The following is a 26499-nucleotide window of genomic DNA, read 5'->3' on the forward strand; positions in this document are numbered from 1 at the left end:
ATACTTCCCAGTACTGAATTTCTTGACCACCCAAAGTCACGTTAAACCAAAAACTAGATTGGGCAGTAAACACATTTCCTCACATTTAGTTTTGTCGCCATAATTTTATATTGTCTGCATTTGCCATGCACTCACTGTATTGCTGATGAAAAAGGGTAAGAAATCTGGAATATGGAGGCAAGGTACTGCAAAAAAAACAAGTCTTTAAAATAGGCAATTCCCTCCTTACTTTACTCTTCGTCAAAAACTGCTTGGTGGAAGATACCCGGCAAATACTTCTGAGCATAATTCAATTTACTTTTTAGCCCTGTGTTTCACTTCACCAAGGGGAAGTTATGATTATTCTCAGGTAAATACATACCATCAGCCTGCACTGAAAAAAAAATTACTTTATAATAAAAATAATGCACAGAATGATACATCAAACACTTAATTACTAAATCTCATTGTTCCACTCTATGAAAAATAGACAGATTATACTTTCCATACACTTTAAAAAAAAAAACCAAAACAGCACAAAGCATGAATCACCTACATAACTTTCAAAACATAATTGAAACCATAAGTTCTCTAAGTTTCCAAACTTGTGTGTTATCTTTCTGTGGTTACTCTCCATATTCTGGAATATGTAGCCACTATCCTATTTTCAAATATTTGTACCTTAAATTTGCACCATAAACGATTCCTACAGTGTATTCATTTCCCACATTCCCTGAATTACAAATCCCACTATTCCACTTTCAAATTATTTGGAGTAGATCAATATTTTTTTCAAGGCTCATGATAATTTTTACTAAGAAACTAAATATCCTCAGGCAAATTGCAGATTAAAAGAGCAGAAAAGTTCTTCATATACAACTCAGGTTTTGCGACAAATTTACTTTCCTCTTTGTGATTAAAAATGAATTAAAAACCTATAAACCACATAAAATGGATAATCCAGGTGAAGCTAGACAAATAACACCTTCACACAACTGACTGCATTGCAAAAACATCACTTGAGGACTGTACACTGGAACACTTCACATGTAATCTGATGGTTTTCCTCCTCAGGGATCAACGGCATTTTTTTTTTCTCTCTCTCTCCAATCAAGCTTTAGTTTTCATTGCATTTAAGAAGAAGAATTGTTGACTCTCGACTTACTTCATACATATATATGGTATGCCAGTCTTCAGCAATTCAATTACCTTTGAACTGTTACCCATCGTGACCTGCCAGAAGGATTTTCCAGATATCAGTACTATTTTAAATGCTTCTGACACGTATACCAAACCAAAACCTTAAGCAGGAATAAAACAGTTCTACACTCATGGATACATTTTATCCATTTGTTGCTCCTTTACAAGATTTTATATAAGACAGGCTCAATACTACTTCCAAAAAAAAGATTTCACTCAACAGCTGTAACTATGTTTGACAGTAATTTAAAGAGGGTTTTTAATTCATGTTTCAGAACATTGATCTAGGATACTTTTTGCTTTTTTTTTTTTTTTTAAAAAAAAAACCCACACATTTCTTCTGAAAAACCTAAAAATCAAAGCACATATGATTCTCCTGAGGAGAAGAGAGAGAAAATACCTCCCTTGAGAGGAAAAGGGACGCAGATCTGTCTGGGATCAACTCCTTATTTTTTAAAGACATTTGCAAAACTAAAAGGAAGAAGGTAATGATAAGAGAAACTAATATTGAAATCTACTGGTACTTTGGATCTTACACCACAGATTCAGAAAATACAGTTTGGTTAAATTAAATTGACACTGTTTTGCAACATATTAAATTTTAAAAATACACAATTTTTCTGTGTACTAGCAACCATTAAATTAACCAGTAGGGAAAAAAAAACACAGGATAAAATCCAAGAGGCTGACAATCCTACTTTGGAGGCAGAAAAAGCCCATGAATGTTATGACATGGCCTTACAAAAATTTAAGTTTCACTCTACAAAACCAGATTTCTTCTGTAAAGTGAAAGACTGTTTGCTAGGAAGCATAATCATTTCAGTGAGAATAAACAAGGTTCATTTTGACCAACAGCTCTGCTTTTTAAATGTGTCCTTGGCTAAAGACAGAAGGCTTAAAAAGTAGAGCATGTTCAGGACCATAGCTACAGTGTCTCTACTGCTGTAAATCTTACGTAAATCTGAGAAAACATCTTTCCTCACATATTAACACGACAGTAACAAAGTTTTTGAGACAAAAGCATGGAAACCAGAGATGCTGGGGTAGACTGTGGGAGCAGAACTTTTGAACTCCAGATAATAAAGACATCTTTGTGATTAGGAAGGCACGAGGGCCAGGGAATCAGATGTCCGCTCTCCCATTGCCATTCGGTTTCTAATGTGCCTGTAAGTGATTAGGCCTGGTATGCCCCTGAGCTGAAATGACAGGAAACAGTGTGACCACAGCAATTTTATTTCAATGAAAATTAATCTCAAGTGAATCACGGTACTTCTTCAGAACCTAAAATGTTATAGTTTATGAAGTCTTCCTGCATTTCGTGTATTACAAATGAAGCCGGCCAAAAATACAAGCAGAAACACAACTGTGACAAACCTCAAAATTTAAAAATCAAATGTAGATTTTGGTAACGTCTAGAATAAATGCCTTTATATGGAAAAGAGATCATCATTTAAATAAGCACTTTGTTCCATGTCATCTTTACAGTACCCCACCAAATATAAAGACAGAGGTATCCTAAGATCTCTTTCAAATTGCTGCAATGGCAAGTAAAATCAGAAAGTCCCTTCTCATGAAAAAGACGAGATTACAGTTATCGCTATTAATAAAAAAGTTCTTGCCTACATGACTTAATTCCACAGCTGCACACTGTACTCTGCTATGACATGGTGGATAGGAACAAGAAAGAGTGCAAGGAACCTTTAGCTAGCAAGTAATGTCACTTTAACACTGTCCCCTGATTTCCTAGATTGAAATTATTTCTTAAAATCAACATACACAAGATGAAATTTCACAGTTAAAAAGCACCTACAGACACATACATATATGCATACATATCATTTAAAAAGACAAAATTGTTTTAGAAATGTAACTTCAGTGACTACTGAATTTTGTGATCTATTGTTTACCAATTCATGCAACAAATTAATGCTTTCACAATTTCTTCAGCTTTTAGTAACATTTTAAAAATTATTATTTACTTTAATAGCACTATTCTAAAATAGATATACATCCCTCAACATAACAAAGTAGCCCATGGTTTTCACTTCTAAAGAAAGAATACTCTGCTGAACAAGAATTATCAAAACAGGTACTGGATCACAAAAATATAACAACTGCTCATTTGGAAATAACTGCATTGCTGTTACTAAGCTCCTTCCAATTCAGACCAAAACAAACTGATGTTATCTTGAGATTTGTTCCAGTGCTTGTTTTAAAGCTTGAACTCAAGTCACACAGGTGGCACTCGGACCATGTCATCTTACATCTGTCACAACTGCAAACTGAACAGCAGAGGATGAAGTCTGTGGAACTAACAGAACTGCTGCATGAAGAAGTATTTCATATATTGCTGCTTCCACTTTTATACGGTTACTTGCAAAAATACAAAACTAATTGCATTTTAAAGATCCTTACTAATCCCCTTTGTTCAACTTTCAGCTAAAATTTTAATCACAAGTGTATCATCAGTATGTACTAGTAATTCAAATTCCACAGAAATTACTTCTTACATGTATCTGGGCTAAATTCATAAAGCTTTGCACTTTACGCTATTTATCTTACAAAAAATACACAGAATGAAAATTTAATTCTGAACTCTATTAAATATAGCTTTAAATAAAAGTAAAGACATATCTTCTTACAACAAATAACACTTTCATTCATGGGTACATACCGCCATAGCAATGCATATCATTACGTGTGTTACACCGTAAGGCCATAAGCATTTTTAGGCTGGGAAGTACAATTAATACTTATATTTTTATAACTATTTATACTTCACAATTTGGTTGACAACAGTATTTTTATAGGTTAGAATGCTCCAGTCTCATTATCTACGAGGGAGCTGGTTTGAGAGCTCCCTTCAAGCTGCACTGCTGCTGCATCTCCAAGACAGAAAACACACATATATGGTGGGCACTTGTCGAACTTCGCCCATTCTTTCACACAGACACACAACCAGTAATCCTCAAAGGAATGAGGAGTCTGCATCAGCAAATTGACATAAACTCCAGTTGGAGGTTCGTCATTAGCTCACCTGGAAATGAACTAAATGGGCTGAGAAGCAGAGACAGGACACACCACTCAGCCTCCGCCTGTGTAATATTCATCAGAGCCTTCGACAGCTTTGGAGAAGTATCTCTTTCAGGCACCACAGCTAAATCCAACTGCCACTGTGAACTGAACCTCTCAGAAACTTACAGAAACAGCCTGAAAATCCCTTTGTATATTTTGCTTCCCATGGCATTTCATGAATAAAGGCTTCTGTATAACTGGGAGGGAGGAAGGAAAAAAACACCAAACATCCTAAATTAATGGCATTCTATTGTAATGCTACAAACTGAAAACTCCATTCCCTTCTTTGAAATCTCTTCAAAACACCTCAGCTGTTGCAGGCATTATAAAATTGAGTCTATCATGCAGCCTAAGCAATTTTTTTACTCTGACTCTCCTATGCAACTCTATCTTCTGCCAAATTATTTTTTTCCCTGTTTTTTTTTTTTTTTTGTCATCACAACACTCTGCATGAAAATTTTGAAAGTTCTACCCTACTGAAGGTTTCTCCATATGCCTTAACTCTTCAGACAGAAGAGCACAATCCTTGGGGCATGGCCCTTCTCCAGTTCTGAGGCAGTAATGGGTTTTTTCCTGACAGACCTAACGAACTGACTGAAGATACCTGCCTGAATTCTTCCACCCAGAAGTCCCAAAATTTTTCAGATGAAAAGAGATTAAGAAAGTTTATAAATTCATAAAGATGTTATACAAAATGAATTAACATCCCGTGTTGGATTTGTTTAGTGGGGAGGGGCTACAGTGGCAGCTTCTGCAAGAAGTTTCCCCTTTGTTCAGTGGACTCGGCCGGGCCTAGGGTGGACCCGCTGCTGGCCCTGGCCAAGCCAATTGGTAGCAGAATGTTCACGGATAACACCTCTGTGATAACGTAGTTAAGAAGGGGAAAACAGAGAAGAAGAAAAAAAAAGAAAAAAAAAAAAGAAGCAGAGAGATGATGTGAAGAAGCTGAGTGGGGGGCAGAGAGGGGGAGGTGCAAGCCTCATGGGCCTTGCAGATCTCACCCTCTGGCCTCCCGCCGGGCGGTCGACTGGGCCCAACTTGGCCCAGCCTGGCTGCAAGAAGTGGAGAGGAGATGAGATGTGAAGAGACCCTGAGAGGTGTCTGTCTGCCTGTTGTGAAGAATTTCTTGTGAGAGGAACAGTTGCAGATGTGGAGGACCCCACACCAGGGCAGGTGGATGCCTGAAGGAGGCTGTGGCCCGTGGAGGGCCTGTGCTGGGACAGCTGTTCTGGAGGGACTGCACCCCGTGGAAAAGGACCCATGCTGGAGCAGTTTCACGAACGACTGCAGCCCGTGGGAGGGACCTCACAATGAAGCAGGGGAGGAATGTGAGGAGTTCTTCACCCGAGGAGGAAGGAGCAGTGTAAAGAGACAAGTGATGAACTGACCGTAACCCCCATTCCCCCTTCCCCCCTGTGCTGCTTGGTGGGAGAAAGGAGGCAGAGATAATTAAGTTAAGCCCAGGAATAGGTGAGAGGTGGGGGGAAGTTGTTTTTATTCTCTTCCTCATTATCCTGCTTTTGTTTTATTAATAATAAGAAAAAATAAATAGTTTTCCCCACATCGCATCTGTTTTGCCCATAACAGTAACTTTAACGATCTCTCCCTGTCCTTATCTCAAACCTCGAGCCTTTTTGTTACATTATCTCTCCCTCATTCCCTTGGAGGGTGGGGGGAGTGAGTGAGAGACTGAGTAGCTTGGTCCTGAGTGGGGCTAAACGATGATGCATCCACAGAGCTCATGCATTGCTCATACCAGTTTCAGCTCTCTGGGAGTCATGCCTCTACCATTGTATCTCTGTTGTCCATGTCAGCCCACGTATTTCATAGAATTTTTTCCATTAAGGGTTCCACCCTCTCCTTTTATCCTCCTGCTCCTTCTCTGGATGGGCTGTGTGCATTTGTATCCCTCTTCTACAGGGACTGAGAACTTTAGTCCTAATTGTGCTAATCAGATCTTTCCTTCTTCAGTAGCTCCACATGACAAACCTTATTTGTGACACACTGGTTTTGGTATATCACTTGCTCAACAGAAATAAAATTGTTCACTTCCAATTAAAATTAGGGAAGTTTTCTCTGTGTATAGTCACCAAAATTCATCTTGGCTTGTGCCAAATGTATTCCATCCTCCTACCACGGATGCAGTGATCTTTTGGCTCTCCCCTGGGGGTTGAGCACACAACAGCAGAAGCTCCAGGGAATGCAGAACTGGAGCTTCTCACCCTCTCTGGCAGGCAGCCTTGCTCTTGTTTCCTCAGCTCCATCACTGCTGTCACATCAGCCAGCACCCATGAAGCTGGAGAAGCTCTTTAGGTGGTGTCAGGTCCAGGCACCCTGAATCCACAGCTCTCAGCTATGCCTGTCACCAACTCTAAACCTTGTGACATTAATGAAATGCACCCTAAGACTTCCATACACAAGCGCAGCCATAGATTTGGTGTGATCACATCTGTTTCGTACAATTTTGGGATCATTTGGGAATGAGCTCTAAGAGCTAACAGAATCGAATGAACTCTACAAGGCTCTGCCTCACGCTCCGCCCCCAAAAGAAAGCAACTGGCAGAAATAACTAATTAACATTAAAAACCACATATTGAATCCTGAAAGTGAACTATGCTTGTGGGTTTGGTTCCCACAGATGCTTCTACACTTCAGTTCAGTTTTACACTTCAGTTCAACCAGGAAAAAGGGAATTGCTCAGAAGATTCTTCAGGAACCTTTACAACCTGTATCTTACACTTCAATAATTTTCAGCATTATGTACCCAAATTTGGTAACTATTTTTGGCAGCACAATCTTCTGAACTCTCACCAGTAATTTTACAAACCGTATGCAAAATTCAGAAAACCAATACAACATAATTTTTTAATTTCTTCAAGGATAATAAAGGAAAAAACTAAACATTCTATACGCATAAAAGCTTGATGTCTTCCAATGAACAGGGAAAGGTTGGAAGCAGGAGAAAAGGGATTTCCCGTAGACCTTCAATATTATAAATTATAAATCCACTTGGTGATGACAACTGAATTATAACGATAGTTTTTCACGCACCCTGGTTTCCCCATATAAAAGAAATGTTTGCACATTAATCTGTTCAGTGGTGCAGACAGAATATTGTCATTTTTTTACTTATGAATTTAAAACAAATGACTACTCCCTTCTAATATAGAACAGTTTCACCTCTTCTTAAATGTTAAATGGGGTCATATTTTTAAATACTGCTATGAAAGCTGAACAGTACTTTTGCACACTTGGACTGCTGCCTCCGTAGTTAGGAATTTCCAATAAACAAGTTGCTCGGCTTTGATTTTTACTGCCAAGTTCACACTTCTCAAACAGAATACAGTCAACTTCAGTTCATGTTCTACTTTTTTTTTTTTTTTCTGGCTCCCTTTCTACTTATGCACTGTGCAAACATTCAGTAATTTCTTGGAAGACCTAAAAAAATTTTAATATGACTCTTGATAATTGCATGTTTCTTCTGGAAAAATCAATTTCATGTGATTAATGTCATTCCTCATTTTGAGACTAAATAAATTATAATTTCATAATGTAATTTAACAAAAAGATCTTCCTTGAGTCAAAATATTTTTACCCCTGCATATAACCTAATAAAAATATAAGAGAAAAAAAAAGGTCTTTTTATTTCTCCCACTGCCTTCTTACACCACAAGCCAACTCTGGACCATTCTTACATGTTTTAGCTATAAATTATCTAGCTTAGCATTAACTGCATTTCCACTGAAGCCCAAGAAATACCTTGAAAACAGTGTCACAGGACACAGGACGCCACCGTAAAGTTCAGCATCGTCAAACAGATGCAATTTCACCCAGTCCCTTTTTTGCTAATCTCAGCTACATCCTCTCATCACTTATCTTGCTGCTTCTCATCTGGTTCTCTCCAGCCCTTGAGGCGGTTTAATTGATAAAAGATCAGAGGGAATATCTGAAGAAAAAAAGTTTTCTTTTTTCTGCCACATCAGTGAGCTGAGCTGGCTCAACATAAGATGTAGCAGACAGAAATTATAATATCATTCACAGATATCATTATGCCTGTAATCATCCCAGTATTTTGCATTGCATTATACAATTAGTTACACTTAAAAAACAAAATATCATTTGATTTTCTCCAAAATTCACACCACTCACTAAGTAACTACAAGGACAGAGATTCCACAAACTCTCTGGGCAATCTCATTAAAACACAGAAGATTAAAGTACCCTTCACTGAAAAAAACTGAACAGAGAGAATTTGGAAAGGTGGCATATACTCCATAACTAACACTTCTGGAAACAGTATTACAATCTTCTATAGGAAAGAATGAAGAGCAGTACGTAAAAAGTATAATGGATCCATACGCAGAAAAGCTAAAGCAACAGAAAATGGCAGGACAGGAAATCTCAGGTACTTCTTCAGACACTGACACATTACTTTATTTCAAAAGATAAAATTAAGGCAACTTCATCAGCATAAGGAACATTTTACAGCACAGCTGGGATTCCAGGGTATTCTAGATTCCAGATTGAATGCTCTGTCTAGTACACAAACTTTACACAAAGTTACCTAAGAATTTAATCAAATCAGATTGCCACAAAAAAAACCACTGAAGTTTCTATGTTTAAAACCCAATATACTGTAGCATCCAGCTGTGCAGATGTCCAGATCAGTTCCATTTCCAATGTCATGTCTGACTATAGTTTTGTTTGTTTTTTTAAAAAAATTGAATTCAAACTAAGCACAAATTTCACCACTTAATACTGGAGACATTTTATCAGCAACGTTCAGAACAATGTTTACCTGATATAAAACCACACAGAGGAGGAAACAAATATTCACCATCAACAGAAGCACAAATGAGCAACATTATATTCCAGTACACTTATCCTCTTCAGAATGGTTAATGTGTTAATACTTCATATGCCACCTGAAGTTACTGATTTCTTGAAAAGAACAGACAAAGGATAAAGTAACCTCTCTGCAGCTATGCAATAACAAAGATCAACCCCTCACGGATTTCTTCAGATTCTACAATTTTTAATGGAGAAAATCCAGTGAAAAATTGCCTAGCTAAAAGGACATTCTTGTGAGCCACTTTTATTCTAAGGCTAAATTATAATTCAGGCAAAGAGAAAAAGAGAGTGTCTTCTGAAGAATACTTAGTCTCCCACTGGGCAGGATTTACATTCCTGTTCTCCCTTATAAAAAAAAAATGTATTATAACTTAGGTATGCAAGTTATATATAGTCCAGCCCTCTTCACTTACCTGAAGACAGTACGTCCCCCAGGAGTTTATAAAGCATTACATTACTAAAACATTATACCACATGTGCAAAAAAAAAAAAAAAAAAAAAAAATTTAGCCTTACTTCTCCATGTCTTAAAGGTGTAATAGCTCCTCTTGCTACTGCCATTCGGAACAACGTTTCTGCAGCCTGCATCAAGAAACACAAACGCAAATTACTTACTTCAAAAACAGACAACTCAGCTCATGAAGATTTGTTTCAACTTTTATAACATTTTTTCAAGAGTCAGCTACCTTTAGCACCCATTTTACAACGGATTCACTTCATCAAGTTATTTAGAACAGCCTGCACAGGTTAGGCAAACATTTATTGAAGGTGAGAGGTCTATCAAGGATTTGGATCTCGGCATAAGTAACCACCCAAACAGCACGCGGTATCTCCCATGACACTGCAGTGGCTACACAAGACTCTTCGTTCAGGTCAGACGTGCTCAGCCCCTGGTCTTCCACAGGCTGTCAGGTAAAAGTGGGATACTAAGGGAAAAAAAAAAGCTATGTGGTATTTTATAATTCATTAAACTAATTAACTTTTAAAATTTATCTTTAATATTGTACACCAAAATTAACCAAAAAAAGTATCAAAAAAATCAAGAGTACGATGCAACACTTTTCCTAAAAGCACCTGAGCCCCTCTTAACCCTTAATAACATTGGCATTACAAAACACAACATTCTCATGTGCAAATGACAGGGAACACAGCCTTGGGGAAATCTTTAATTATGTTAATCTTAGCTAGGTCGCATACCTTTCTCTGTGAGTTGTCCCATCCTTTCTTTAATCTAGTGGGACAATCAGCTCTTATTTCTGATATAAACATAGATCACTGACTCTTAATCCAGGCTATAACACAAAAAAGACACATAATTTCTGTATCATATTTCCTTCTACAAGCTGATTGCAAGAAGGCATGAAAAAATTCACTGGTTACATAAAAACATGGATCGGCACATTAGCGTACACAAGAACAGATTTGTTTTAAAGACTTGTTTCCATAGCAAGCAGTGAAGCCAGTTTCAATTTCAACTGCCACAAAATACGTTTTTAATATCTGGTTCTAATAAAAAAATACTCTAACACTTAAGGATCTATGTTAGAAAGTAATTAGCAGGCTGTTATAAAAAAAATATTTAGAAAGTTTATAAATAGAAGTAGTTTGCAGTAGCTGATTATCTTTCTAAAGAGTGACTTCAGAAATAAGCAGCTCAATGCTTACACGACTGCAACACTTACTGGGTTCATGCTACATCACCTTACGACAGCTGTATCTCAACAAATGCAAATAGCAAAGATAGCTCTTGAGATTAATTCCTCAGTCTTCCAAGACACAGATTTGTGTGGTTTACCCTTTTCTAAATAATTGCCTGCAGAAAATAATTTTATAAAAGAGCTTTTAATTGCCTTATGTTTTCCCCTTCTGTAAACGAAAGTGTGAGCTCCAGAAGACTGGACCGCAAAATGTGTTACCTCATTTACACCCACGACAATGCAGGGCAATGACCAAGCGCAATTCTTCTTCTCAAACCTTTCTTCTTTGAGAGATGAAGTGAACCTCATACAACCTTTTGTATTTCCCAAAATTGGTTTCTTTCACCAACATTTTAAGGATGTTTCAACCGAATTGAGCATTCTGTCAATACAGCTAAGCTGCCGTGTTTCTTTTGAAAACCACTGGTGTGTGTGACTTTCTTTTCACATCTACTAGTAAAAGATCTCTCTTAATACACTGGTACCCACATCGTTAAAGCCAGATGACATTCAGAAACAAGGACAAAAATCACAGCAACAGTAAATCTAGCACCGTGGATGTCCTATGGGCGCCGTTCTTCATATTCTTAGTATCGCTAAGAAGATTAGCACTACAATCACCGCTTCCCACCCAAACAGCGTGGACGGGATGAGGCCACCTATAGTCATTCATGCACTGACAATGACAAAGCCGGAGAAGAAGTTACTGGGGGTTTCGGTATGCAAAATCCAAGAGGATGCTTAACAAAGTTAATCTTTCAAAAGATTAATCAGTCTCAAGCTTACTGGTGGTGTCATGTTTAAGAAGAAAGAGGTGGGCATTAGCAGAAAGCATTTCAAGTTTCTATCCTTTCTACAAAGAAAACTAAGTGTGAACAACCTGTTGAGATTCTAATAGGACAATGTTTTACATGGAAGAAGAACAACATAAAACCATTCAGAAATTTCTTTAACACCTTCATAAAACTGTAACATCACACCGACTAATGGTAAAAGTGATCAGGCTACGAAATTTGGTCCATCTTAAAACCTGAATTTATGTGTAGCACTTTTGTTTTGGACAAACTCCCACACTGTCTGCAATTTCCATTTTTTTCCTTTCCTCTCCACAAATGCAGGCACAAATAGAATAATTTGTCAGAGACAACTGAGGTCACCTGGCCTTACTCAGAGCCCCTTGGAACAGGTCGCCCAGGGCTTGTTCAGGCATATTTCCAGTATCTCCAGGGATGGAGGTCCCACAACCTCTCTCATCAACCTGTTCCAGTATTTCACAATGTTTTCAGTGACAAGTCCACAAAATAAGGCAATTTACAGTTGACCTGTAAATTCCCTGTGCTTCCCTAAGAAGCACAGCCTAATTCTCAAAATTCTCCATAAGCGGTGGAAATGCTTCATGCCAGCCAAGCGGAAGGCCATCCCTCCTTCTGCGGTTTCTAGCTGTGATGAGCCAAGCCACACTGAAATCCCAAAACACAGAGCATTCTGCTGGCATTCAAGCTGTACAGGTTGAATATTGAGGAATAAGCACAGGAGTGGAGAAATTTAAACTAGAAATCCAAAGAAAAAGAAAAAATCTATTTTTTTTAATGTTAAAGACGAACTTCATCATACTTAACGCTCCATAAAGAATAGGGTGAAAAAGCTGCAGGAATGAAGAATCGCACCACAGTAATGAAAAAAGAACAATACGCTCACACATCTCATATATTTTCTGAAATTCTGTATGTGATATCTTGCTGACAGTACAAGAATCCTTGTAAGACATAAAATCTACTTTGACTAAAAATCAAGTTTACTGAACCCATCTTGCCTGATATATTCTTGGTTTTTAATTTCAAAACTACTGAAGTTATTAGTACAATAACAGCCAACATTCAATGCTCTCATACAACTTGTTTCAATACTGATTAAATTTTAATCCATTGAACACAAACACTGCAACTTTACTTTTTTAAAAAAAGTATTAAGTATATTCAAATGGGAAGTTTGTTTATTTAATTGGATTAAATCTCACAAAAACATGCAGAGTATGGCTCTATCACAAATTAATGTATCTTTCTACACAGGCTACCTAATAAAATAATTTCTTGGACTTCTTCAGTAATAGATTTCTATTGGAAAAATTTAGCATACTTCTAGGCATTAGGTCAAAACTACTCTTCTGCCCCACAGAAGAGTTTTCACGGATCTTTCAGTTCACAATTCACAGTATCCTTGAGCAGAGACATCCACAGCTACACGACATTTAGAGTAAATTTAATTACCTGGTTGTAATGCCAAGCCCTTTTCAATCCTTAAAGTATCTTCTAAAATTCTTGCATATATTAGACATTTGTTGACTGAATGCCACACTTTTACCTACAATTACATTTATTGCTTCCTAATTTAAAAATGTAGCATAAATTATGTCAATTTTTAAACGCTGAAAATATTAAAGTAATCTTATATTTTACGTTAGGATGATAACTGTGACTATGAAATACAATTGATTGAAAGTATTTATCATTGTGTCAGGATAATGGATTAAAGAAGCAAATTTGTCTATTTAATAATAGTGTTCCCAAAGAAACTGTCAACTAGGAATTTAGATCACTTTTAACTGCTTCTGCCTGTGTTAGCATTAAATATTTCATTATAATCAGATTTTTTTTATGAAGCTGTAAAAATTTGAGATTTATTTGTATTCAATTCACTGTGAAAAAGCCTTAAGTAAGAATCATTACAGGCTTAGGCAACGACTTTAGATACTTCTATTCAGAGATGCGAGCCAGAGGTCCGTAAGAAAGCAAATTATCAACAGATGGTTTTAGTGATCTCAGTGTGAAATAAATGTGTTGCCAAGCTGATAGTTACTGAATCCTAAAATTATTCTTCATTGTAAGGAATGCACACTGTGTTACATTATATGAGGTGAAATGGCAGCCTAATGTATCTTACCACTCTGCAACGCCATGCAAGCTCTAATATCATCTCCAGACAAAGATGACCAGTTGTTTCCCCTCCATGAAAGCAGTCACTTCTGTTCAAATTCCTTGCAAGCGGGTTAAAAAAAAAAAAAAAAAAAAAAAAAAAAAAAAAAAAAAAAGAGAAACCACTTCTATGAACCAGAACTGAAGTGGAAAATAATTGCACATTATTGATGGAAATTGTAGGGAAAACAGCAAGAAAAACAGTACTTTAGATTCCAGATGTTTTGAATTTTCTAGGTATTCAAAAAATAAAACAGTCTTATAATACTTCATCAAAATAGTTACTGTTTTACCAAAGTTAAAACTGCAAATGCAGGCAGTGGAGAGTATTGCTAATGCAAATTAATTTAGAAATGTATGGTTTTTAATCGTCTGACAAATTCTGGCATCTACTTCTAAACGTGCATTTAAGGAAAAAAAAAAAAAGAAAAAAATCTATTTAAAGATGGGTCTGGAAAGGCACAGATCTTTGCAAGTCATTCACAGCAATTTACAGATTTAATTAAAATGAAAATGGTGCAATTTGTTATACAAATAAAATTGGATGGAAGACCACAAAAGACTTTTTTTCATTCCTATTAAGTCTGCTGGTCTTGGCTACAATAGCCGGCTGACAGCTCTCGCCTGTAAAATTTGTTTCTTCACAAAAAGTAAATTACATTTCAGAAAGGTTCTTGACAGTCTGTCAGAAGTCATCAATAACATTTTTCAACTTGATTACGTATTGCAAATGAACTATTGTTACAGCCCTTATTAGCTAACCATCACACAGCTTTTGAATACAAGCACAAGTGCTATTAAAAAAAATTAACAGAGATTTGGTGAGATTCAGAAGCAATCATGAATAGGAAAATGTACAAGAAATTTCTGATATCAATTTTTTTTTCCTAATTTCTGTCCACAAAATACCAAGCATAAGGCAACCCTCTCCACCTAAACCTTACTCCACGTGACAGATTAACTTAAGTGATGAGCTTATTTATTGTAACAGCTTTTTATTAAACCACCACAATACCAACATTGAATTTACTGCCATTCTAAATATTTTACAAATTTAAAATATGTTCAAATAAAACACTGAAGCTGAACTGATGCTTTTCAGGAGACATATATTTAAATTCTTATTTTCTGGAAAGTCATAAAAATGTAATTCATTTCATTTTACAGGTGTGAATTCCATGTACCTCTGTCTTTTACTTTTTTAAAGGAGTCTGAATGTCTATGCCTTCATTACCGAACCACTTGAACCTTACTTGTACAACGAGTAGATCAGTGTACACTTGACATCTGTATGTCAAGACATAAGTTCTTTCCATTCACCCATCAGCAGATCAAATCACTTCTTACCTTTACCTGCTATAAAAGCAACTTAACTGTGAACTCAATAAAGACTAAGTGATTTAAAACCTGGTGTAAAAACCATTTTACAGAGCTCACAATAGCCTCACATCCACTTTTCAAAGATTCTCTAATTTTTTTTCTGTTTTCAGCTTTCAGAATGTGAACACCCAGAAAAAATACTGCACCGAACACCTCTGCATTTTGTAATACTTGATCTCCCTTTCCTCTGGCTACTCATACAACATTTGTGCACCTTTATTACAAAGACAACACAATTTTATTATATAAATCATGTTTTACTGCCTGTCCCAAATGAAAATAAAGATGCACATAAGGAATGGAAGGTCACATATCCGCAATATTCACAAGTCCCAGGAAATACGAGCTTGCAGGACCGTCTTGTGGATGCTCTGGGTGCACAAAAGAAGAGCCAAATCTGCTCTAATTTAAGGGGAAGGAGGGAAAACCAGCTTGAAAATTAGAGGATAGAAAGCAAATAAAGCACACATCTGGCCATGAATCTTATACCGCAACAGTACTAACTGAAAATAGTTCTCCTCTCTCAAATAATAAATGTAGGTTGATTCCCTAACGGGACGTTTGCTTTTGTAAAAACTCATCACTAATAGAGCATAAATAATTCAGTATTAAAATTCACAAGATTAACAGCACACACAGCTCTTTTTGAATTAGGTCTTGCCCTTTCCTTACAATATTTGCAGATTTGTCATGTAAACATAGGTTCAAATTTACACACAATTATTTGATCAGTTCAGTGCAATTTCTATTACACTAAAAAATTCCATTAGCCCATTGAACTAAACCTGCACTTTCAGGGTTAACAAACTCTCTTATGAATTAATTTACCTCTACCCTACTACCTAGCTAAACTACCTTGACCTTCATAACACCCAAAGGATAATACACATGGCGGTGCTCCACCTTGCATTGAGCCTTTGCTCTGTCTCCACTGCAAGAACATCTCCTTGCTGCAGGCCGGCTCAGGAACCTCCGCCTCTCCTTACAAGAGCTTTAAAACTGCCAGCTGCAGAACGCACGCCCAACAAACGAACCAAGCACAAAACTAAAAAAGCACTGTGCACTGCCAAGAGGATGAAATAAAAGCATTAGTATTTATTTATCTTAATCTCAACCCAGTAGTCTGAAGTTGTGGTATCTGTAACTTTTTTTAAGATGACGATATTTTTTTTTTCTTCTCCCGATTTCTTCTGTACCTGTTCTTCCCCGTTCCTTCCTCCCACCCCACTCTCAAAAAATGCTTCGTATTTAACTGGGATTCCTGGTCCCAGACTGTAACTGACTTTCACCTTTTTCTAGTTTTCTCTGCACAAAGGATTGAACAGCTCAACGCTGTAATTAACTATCAGGAAGCTAGAAAAAAAAAAAAAATCTGGCAGTATAATGCTCATGAACTGAATTACCCACAAACCAGGCTAGCAGCCAGCATGGGAAATTGGAGAAATAGGCCATTTAATCTCCTGTGCCTTGGCAGAAATGCCAGACAAAGGAGGTCCAGCAAGGCTGCCTCACCACCAGTGCCGAGCAGAGGTTTCTGCATCTGAGAAACGATCCACTGAAGCCAGCTAAAACCTTCCTCCTTTCCAACCACACGGCAGAAGGACAGAAAACAGCTGCAAGCCAGCCTGCAGAAAGCACATGACAACTGTCAAAAACGGTTTTGATTAGTAATGCTGCCAGATAGAATAAAAGATAAGAGCTGAAAGACCCCTCTGGCCAGCCCAGGAATATACGAGCACACTTGCACGTAGTCAGTGCTCCCCTGGGACTCAGGGGTAGCGAGCTCTTCAGATTTCTGGCTCCAAAATGGTGAGAAGGAGCACACACACTCATCCATCCATCCCGCATCACCCCTGCAGCAGAAAGAGTTCCCACCTGCCTCCCATACCATTTGGAACTGATCCATGAGGGACATTTCTGCTGCTTGGCCAGGGGTCGCTGGAACAGCAACACGCAGAAACAACACATCTGCCCAGGCCTGATGTCAGGAAAACTCGGCAACACTGCCCTGAGCCCACAGCCATTCTGAACTCCAACACTACACAGTCTTAGAATGGTTTGGGTTGGAAGGGACCTTCAAAGGTCATCCAGTTCAAACCCATCTGCAAGGAGCAGGGACACCTTCCACTACACCAGGTCACTCAAAGCCCCATCCAACCTGACCTTGAACACTTCCAATGATGAGGCATCCACAACTTCTCTGGGCAACCTGTTTCAGTGCTTCACCACCCTTATTGTAAATTTTTTTTCCTTCTATCCAGTCTGAATCTACCTCCCTCTACTTTAAAACCATTACCCCTTGTCCTTTTCATAACAGGATCTGCTGAAGAGTTTCTCCCCATCTTTCTTATAAGCCACCTTATCCGGCCACTGGAAGGCCGCTACAAGGTCTTCCCAGAGCCTTCTCATCTCCAGGTCAAACAGCCCCAACTCTCTCAGCCTGTCCTCACAGGAGAGATGCTCCAGCCCTCTTATCACCTTTGTGGTCTCCTCTGGACTCGCACCAACAGGTCCATGTCCTTCTCATGTTGAGGGCTCCAGGGCTGGACACAGAACTCTGGGTGGGGTCTCACCAGAGCGGAGTAGAGGGGCAGAATCCCCTCCCTTAACCTGCTGACCACACTTCTTTTGATGCAGCCCAGGATGCGGTTGGCTTTCTGGGCTGCAAGCATACGTTGCCAGCTCATGTTGAGCTTTTTGTCCACCATCACTCCCAAGTCCTTCTCCTCAGGGCTGCCCTCAATCCAGTCTCTAACCAGTCTGTATTGATACCAGGGTTTGCCCTGACTCAGGTGCAGGACCTTGTATTTGGCCTTGTTGATCATCTTATACTTAACTACATCTCTGCCTGTCCCTCCATTCTGACTCTCCACTGTGAATCTGTAGCACCTGTCCCTGCTGGTCTGCAGAGCACTGGTGAAGATCATAATGAAAGCAAGCTGACAGATGGGAAGGAACGGTGTGTGACGTAGCAATGAGCACCAGGATGTTCCTGTAGAATTCATTCCCAAGCTATCATAAATAAGTGAAGCCAAACTGTTCTGCAATACAAGTAAAAGCAGACTGAGGTAAGCTTTCATGGTTCACCCACAGTTCCTCAGAGAGTTATTAGGACAACCGAGAGCAAAATCCAAAGACCTCTGATCGCTGTTCTCCACTCTAACCCCTGGAAAATGGCAGAGATTTAAACACTGAATGACACTGGCAAGCTATTCCAGCAGCCTTGGGTCTTGTAACATGGACATTTTTAAGTTTCACTACAACCACTAAATTAATGAGAGCTGTATATTTATACAGCTTTATTGTGCATTATCCAAGCATGTTTCTGGAACTCCAGAGTCATTTAAATACAGGCATTTACAATTCCTTTATCTGCCTTCATTGACCAGAATTTCTTGTTAGCATGATCTCTGAGCGGGTTCAATTCAGCGCATTCCCCACAAGCTTTACAAGATTTATGTTTAATGTGTTTCACAACCATGGTCCTTTTTCTTTAGGGGATTACCTCATCTTTTACGTTTCCCACTGGTAGCAATTTTAAGTAGTTGCTCTCAATATTTCCAAATGGAACCAAAATTTCTTTGTCTCAATTGGTTTGTTTCCATGCATTGTAATTTACTCACAGAGTTATGAGTTAAACTAATACAGACCTAATCTAAAAAACATTTTCAAACTAGTGATTTATCACCATGCTGTAAATAATAAGTATTATAGACTACACCTACTTTGGATGAGACACTCAACTCACTTCCCAACCTTATTATTTAAACACGGGTATGTCACACAATCTTTCTAACTAATTAGAAAAAGAGCACATAGGTTAATGCTACTTCATTTTTTATGCAGCTTATAAAAATGCCTCTCTAGAAAAGTTTCCCTGATGCTGGACAACAGTTCAATGTTTTCAATGAAGGATATGTACATTCTGGAGATGATCTAACAAAAAATTAATTGGTGTGATTTATCACTTTGTTGCTCATTAAAAAAAAAAATAAATCAAATGCTGATTGTAAGGGATTAAAACCACTTAATACAAAATAATCAGCAAGAAATTTCAGAAAGTCACATATTGTATGAGGAGTGGTAGTTAACTACCAACATAATGTAGTATTCTGAATTATTTGTTAAAAAATAAACTTTTTTTTCTTTTAAGGCAAGCTAAAAATTCCAGGGCTTAGAACATTTTGAGAGTTGGCAGAACAACGGGTCAACCTCTTCCTGTTCTTGAGAAAGCTGTTTTTATTTTGCCAAAGAGTAACTAACAGGCATCTTCACTTACAGGCTGCATAATGCTCAGAGTTTGCAAGTGAAACCATTTCAGACACACTGAACAAGGAAGATTTCTTCTTCCCAAGCATCTTTCTTCAAAGTTGACACGACAACAGTACCTCCAGGGTCTGAGAAGAGCCTTCTCTGCCAAGCAGTGCAGGGCCCAGAGCAAAGCACACTTGCACACCATTTTCTCTTTTCAAGAAAGGCAGGAAGCTTTTATCACAAGACCAATCTCGGAAGGAAGCCACACTTCTCCTTTACACACACTATCAGAAGGGCCATGTCTATTCTGAACGCTAAAACTGTTGACAGAAGCCGCAGTGCAATTGTACTCCAGTAGTCCTGCTTTTTAACAACCAAGGTTTTGACGTAACACCTACCCGCAATCGTTAGAACATTATGCAAACATACAACAGTGAAAAGTAGTAAAGTCTGTCAACTCTGCTCAAACAAAAGTTATGAGAACTCACCACCTCTAATTTTGTGGCTAAAGATTTCTGAATCTCCAAAAATGCAGAATTTACCCATGTATAGTCATTAAAACACTTCACTTCTCTCTCTCTGTCATGCCGGGAGCTGGATACTCCTCCTTCCTGCTCTTGACCATTTTCCTCGAAGGGAAGCTGACTGGACCGACCCTCCCAACTGACGAATTACTGTAGTCATCCCTGCAGCAGGACTGCAGGACAAATATCAAATGTCAACACAGAAGAAAGTACCTCTAGCAAGCTAAATTAGTAAAATGCCGTTAAAAAACAAGGCATCAGCCAGACTCAGACTCAAACCCCCTGAGATTAACTTAGCTACAATCTCCACACCCTGAACCACATTAGATCCAAAGAGGCTTTCAGTCAAGCCTGCAATATTGCAATCATCAAAATCACTGTCATGAAGGTCTTCAACACTATGAAAAACCCTTGCCTGGTGTATAACGACCTGGTAATTACAGCCAACTAGCTCTGTAATCCTAACAATAACTTGGCATGTTTTTACATCGAGAAAATTGTGTAGCCTACTCTAATGTAAAAAATGAGACTTGATTTCAACTATCAGTGGTCTCACAGGATATGAGCCTTTTATCAAAATTCAGGTGGTTGCTATAGACAATGGTAAAAGAAGGAAATAAAGCTACATGTTGATTATCAGGTCTGTAAAACCCCTGCTTCACTTTCTCTAAAATTTGGAAGGTAAATCATGAGCCAAATAGGAAGAACCACAATGAGATCAACAGTAAAATATGTAAAGTTCATGCAAAAGAGCTGGATTCTAGCTTCCGTTCCTGTTACTCAACATCAGGCAACACAACTGAAATACAGAGGACTTTTCTGTAAGGGTGGGATCCTAAAAATCTGCTCCTGATTATAGAATCATAGAATGGTTAGGTTGGAAGAGACCTTTAAAAGTCATCTAGTCCAACCTCCCCGACGGTACTACCATGGCAATTTCTCCTCCAAAAGAGGTATAATACTTTTCACTTACATCCCAAAGTCATAAAAACCATTGATTTAGTTATTTTCATCCATCGCCTTGAGAACATACAGATCAACTAAAATTCCAATAGGCTAAAAAAAAAAAAAAAAAAAAAAAAATAAGCAGACAAATTTGGAAAGAGTGAGGGGCAAATGTGGGCCCTTCTAACACTGAATCACACTCAATTATTGAATACTTTTCTAACACCATCAGAATAAATAATTCTAGGCAACTACTTCTGAAGCCTAAAATGGTTATAGTGTTTGCCACTTTACAGTTGATTAATGCAGATAAATTTTAACAACCTGCAGTATTTACAGACTACAGCTGATAAGCATCTGAGAAAAGCCCATGGAGGAACTTGATAACCTGTATCTTAGGGAACTTGTGAACACACACCGATGGTTATGGTTAAAACAAAAATGTTGAGCAGCTGCTAATCCAGAAGACACCTTAAAGCATTTACTGGGAACCAGTAACGTTCCCAACAAGAAGACATTATGTGATCACACAGCTAAAGACCATTTTTATGCACTTACAGAGATTGAAGTTAAACAAGCACCTCACTAGTGCAACAACTGATCTCCATAGGATATGATATTCTGTAAGTACAGTTTAAACTTTAATCTAATTTAGAAAAAAATGTGATGTTCATTTTGGAGTGAAAACAATCTCTCTCTTTGGCCTGTTTTTAAAAATAACCTTCCCACACCATATGACTGTAGCGTAATATTTTGCATTCCAAATTTAATTTCTCTCACAACGACGTGGAGAACTTTATTATTCAGTATTGTTATTCATAAGTGTAGTACTCACAATTCTTATTATACTGAAGGATACATAACCTTAAGGTCTGTTTAAGAAACAAGCTTATTGCACATTACAGTCAATAGAAATACTTCAATGTACTTAAATAGAAGAAATGTTAGCCCAAAACATGGCACTTCAAAAAAAAATTTCTCACGTATCATACTAACCAAATTATTCTAAAACAAAATGCTTCCTGGAATTAGTATTTTATTAATTAAAATTTGCACTAGTAATCAAAAATTGACACTGTCCAATTAACAATACACAATTCCTGTACACACCACCACTAAATTCTTGTTCTAAAGAGCCTTGGGAAAACACTTAGTTGGAAAAGCTTGCATTCGCATTTCATTTTTGAAGCACAAGACCAGAACTAATCGAATTGTTACAAGAATTAGCAGGTGACTGTCTGGTGGTACATTAAATGTAGGTTTGTATATTCTGTCATAATAGTCTGCTCTGTTCATGAAGTGTATTATCTACAAAAACAGGAAATTTGCATGCCCCGATGCACAACATATGTCATTCACATAGAGCCAAGGCAAAGCAAGAGATTTTTAAGCCTGCAGTTGAATTTGCACATTTCTTACAGTAACACAGGAAGCATCACCAGTAAATCACCTGCTAGATTTACCAAATCCAGAAACTGCAGCATGGTTCTAAGCTACTCCAAGTGATGTAGAATTGTATCTAAATATTGTAAAAGTAGGAAAAGCAATGAGATGGCTTAAACTTCAATTTCAGTTTAATCTGAAATTCTTGCTCCCCACCTCAGGGGCAGACAAACTGCAGAATTCCTTCACCAGATCACTTGGGGACCTATAGGAAAGATGGGGACAAACATTTTAGCAGGGCTTGTAGCAACAGGACAAGGGGTAATGGTTTTAAAGTAACAGAGGGTAGATTTAAAATAGACAGAAGGAAAACATTTTTTATGCTGAGGGTGGTGGAACACTGGCCCAGGTTGCCCAGAGAGGTGGTGGATGCCCCATCCCTGGAAACATTCAAGGCCAGGTTGGCCGGGGCTCTGAGCAACCTGATCTGGTTGGAGATGCCCCTGCTCCTTGCACGGGAGTTGAACTAGACGGCCTTTGAAGGTCCATTTCAACCCAAACAATTCTGTGATTCTATGATTCACCTTACATTTACCCATTCTCTTTACGTTAAACGTATAAGGAAGCTAAAAAAACCTAAAGATTTTAAGATTCACAGCAAACACTTCAACCAAGTAGAAAAGAACAAGAAAGAGGATTTTTGACCGGGAACAAAACGTACAGTTATTCCTGGCAAGGTTTAAAGGTAACAAATACATGTAGTAGGTCCGTTATATAAACTGCACTCGATTGCATGGATAAGCATGTTTGTTTGAATATCCTGTATGTTAGCACAGCCAAAGAATAGCTCATACCTCTTGAGGAAAAAGTACATAAATCACACAGAAGAAGGAACTGTATAAGGAATGCAGCAATACTAAAAACAATTTAGGGACCATAGCAGACAAATCAACTAATATCTTGCCCAACAAATGAGCAAATTAATCCTGATAAGTGCAGAAACATTAAATAGGCTCGTAAATCAGACTGTTATAATGTCTCATCTGAGCTCACACTTCAGAAAGCTTTCAAAACACGGCTGAAGGAATGCTGCTGAAGCTGCTTAAAACCGATGGGTTTTGTTGGCCTTTAAAGTAGTTGCATAATCAAAACATCAGAAAAATGGTTAGCCTGAATTGTTAACATAAGATGCTCCCCAGATGTAGCTGTGTTACAGGCTTTACACTAACACAAGTATCTACCCGGGAGAACCGTCTGACAGCAGTCATCTTCAATCAGCAAAAAGAGGGAAGGACGAATCAACATTTTACAAAAGCCTGCAGATAAAACAGCTTCAACTACAGTAGTGAGGTGTGGTTTTACTGTTTCAAAAGCAGATCTTATCAAAGGAAGCAGCAGATGCTCATCTGTGCTAAATCTTAGTTTAAAGGCCCAGTAGCTGCTTAAAAAAAAAAAAAGTTATCAACCAGAAGTCTCCAAAAAAGGCTAATGGGAAAGGTTTGTCATCAAGCATCATTAAATTATAATGGCTAGTACAAGCTGCAAGGAAATCCTATTCCAAAAATTGATCATCCAGAGCCCCGATAACTCAACAAGACCCTTCAGCCTTTTCCCCTCCCCCTGAAAAAGGCGGTGGCATTTCACGTTTTATTTTTAATTATTCTGACTCCTACCACAGAGGGTTTTTCTCAATTCCTTCCTGTGCACCAAACTTTTACTTCCACAATACACTACAGATGGGAGGCACAGCAACACATGATTGTAAACAGCCAGACCACATTACAGCTTCCAAAATGCAAGTGCCGCAGGAACAGGCAGACGTGAATCGGGATTAGGCTTCAGAAGTCGCTGGAGTCGCTGTGGCTGGCACCCACGGAGCCAGAAACGCAAAATGAATGGATCCCTCAGTGTTTTATAGTAATTAGGTACATTTCTGGAACCGGCGCTTCAATTGCTTCGCCTGCGCTAATTGAGCGCAGTGCAAAACACTGCTCTGAAATGCCAAACGGCGAGGTTAACAGCCTTATAAAGGAGCCAGGAATACAGATTCCTTTTTTTTTTTTCTCTGTCTTATTAAAGAAGAAAAAAAAAAAAAAAAAAAAAAAAAAAAAAAAGAACTGGCCTCAGTTGTTGCTACACAAAACAGAGAGCTGGAAAGTGTCCAAAATTGCTCTGTAAGTGTTGTTTTATTAGCCCGAGACTGTTAATAAACATACCGTAAACTAACTTATACTTGCTTGGGTGGATATAAAGAAACAATTCTATCACTGTTCCTACAATGTTTACAATTTACACTAGTTCTTCACTGTTTTATCCTAGTTACACTGTTTCCTACACTAGTTTACCTTAGCAACTGACATTTATTTGGTCTATAAATTACCCTAATGCAGTTTAGTGCTCTTTCATAAATTTTACAAACACCACACTTACAGAACACAGACTTGTATTAATTAAATTCATGCCTACACAAATCTAACATTTCCTTTAACGGTTTTACTTACTGCTAATTCTGGAACACACATAGATGGACAAATGCCTTCTCTTCCCTTTCACCAGGTGCGTTTTTAAAGTTTATAAATATATATAAAAATTGGGGGGGGAGGTGGGGGGTGTATCTAATTACCAGTATACCACAGCTGATAACACACAATTTTGTACAGGAAAAAGACTGTCTTCCAAGGATTTGGTATACCGAGCAACAAATTAGATCCTTTCATTAAAATAAACTTAATTAATTCTTAGCAATTTCCACTTTTGACTTTACCATTGCAAGACTTCCATTATTTAATTTATTTGTTAGAAACAGTTTTAACTATCTCTAACTCTGGATCTTAAAAGTCTTCAAAGAGTAAAACTTGACATCTGTAACAGAAATTCAGGAAATTTGGAAAAGGAGTTGTTCCTTACAGAAACACAAAAGGATTGAGGTACATATTGATGGACAGGTAAGGTAAATACTAAGGTAACTTTGATTTTATAATGTTTTTCATTCCTAAGTTTAGTTTTAAAAGGGAAAAATAAAGCTATCGCTATACAATATTGGTATATGAATAGTCAATAAATGTATTTAATAAATATTCAATAAAAATAGCAATAACAGTAGACTAAATAACATAGAAAGATACACATGACACATATGTCAATGCATCTAATATGTACTTAACATGCTATTTAGCCATACTTCTATTTGCAAATATTTTTAAATCTGCTATACTTTCTACAGAAAATATATTGTACCAATTCATAAGAACAATTTGAGGTGCTGCGCACCCTGCCCTGGACTCACTCGCTCCCTCATACAAAGGCCCTGGGCTCTCAGCACACGTACCCTATGGCGAGAAACGCAAATAACCCATCGCTAACCGGCATCCAAGATCTCGCTGAACACCTACCACCACAAAAGAACTCCAACAGACTGTCCTGCGTAAAACAACGTATTACTGCATCGGAAGCGGAGGGTGAAACCCCAGGCTTTGTGTTTCAGCGTGCTCTGGTCACTCACTCGCCATGGCAGCAGGAACACAGCGGGAAGCATCGCTCACAGGCAGATATAAACTCCACACAGGCATTTAATCCGACGTGACATCTTTGCCAACAGTTTAAGCTAACACAGCAGCACTTACACCACAGTAAAACCTTAGAGATATGATAAATAATTTACAAGAGCAGTGCAGTCACTACCAGTGTTTGTTTTCTCAGTGGTCTTTATTAAACCAAATCACTACGATTAAAGCTACTACAACAAAAAGTGGAGACATACATGAGTGGGTTGACAACTCTTCTGTTTGTTCAAGCCAGCCTTACTGAGGAGACTCAAGTTAAATATGACCAGAAATAAATTTGTTTTAATACAATTTCAGTTCTCAAATATCTGGAACCAATTAACTTTGGGAAAGTTTCAAAAGGGCCACCCAGTAATAAACACAAAATAATTTGTGTCTGCTGTCTTGTTTGTGATAAATTTTTTTATTGCTACCTCAGTTTCAGATGTCAGAGTAATGACTTCCACATTCCGATTAAAATGTAAATTGAATCCATATGGAAAAGACGCTCAAACCCATCAAAATCAAAAGAACTCCTCCATTTCTAACTTCTTATACAGTGAAGTTTATAAAGCCTAACATTTTGGCCATTCTCAATTTAAATTAGGCAATTTTTAATACTATTATCAAAATAACTACATATGTAACGGGAGGACATATCTATTACTTCAGGGAAATGTTAATACAATCTCATTTAA

The 26499-nt window shown here is 37.8% G+C and overlaps 1 protein-coding gene across 2 annotated transcripts in view; it reads right to left on the bottom strand.

Moving 5' to 3' along the window:
• Window positions 1-26499, bottom strand: part of TMEM135 (transmembrane protein 135) — a 185744-nt gene that overhangs the window by 102902 nt on the left and 56343 nt on the right. For both annotated transcript variants that reach the window (XM_086739648.1, XM_086739649.1), the window contains exon 5: window positions 9621-9686. In XM_086739648.1, the coding sequence (XP_086595774.1) occupies window positions 9621-9686 (66 nt within the window). The remainder of the gene's footprint in view (window positions 1-9620; window positions 9687-26499) is intronic.

The sequence above is a fragment of the Chlamydotis macqueenii genome, chromosome 1, assembly GCF_036417535.1.
Source record: "Chlamydotis macqueenii isolate bChlMac1 chromosome 1, bChlMac1.mat, whole genome shotgun sequence".
NCBI classification, from domain to species: domain Eukaryota; kingdom Metazoa; phylum Chordata; class Aves; order Otidiformes; family Otididae; genus Chlamydotis; species Chlamydotis macqueenii.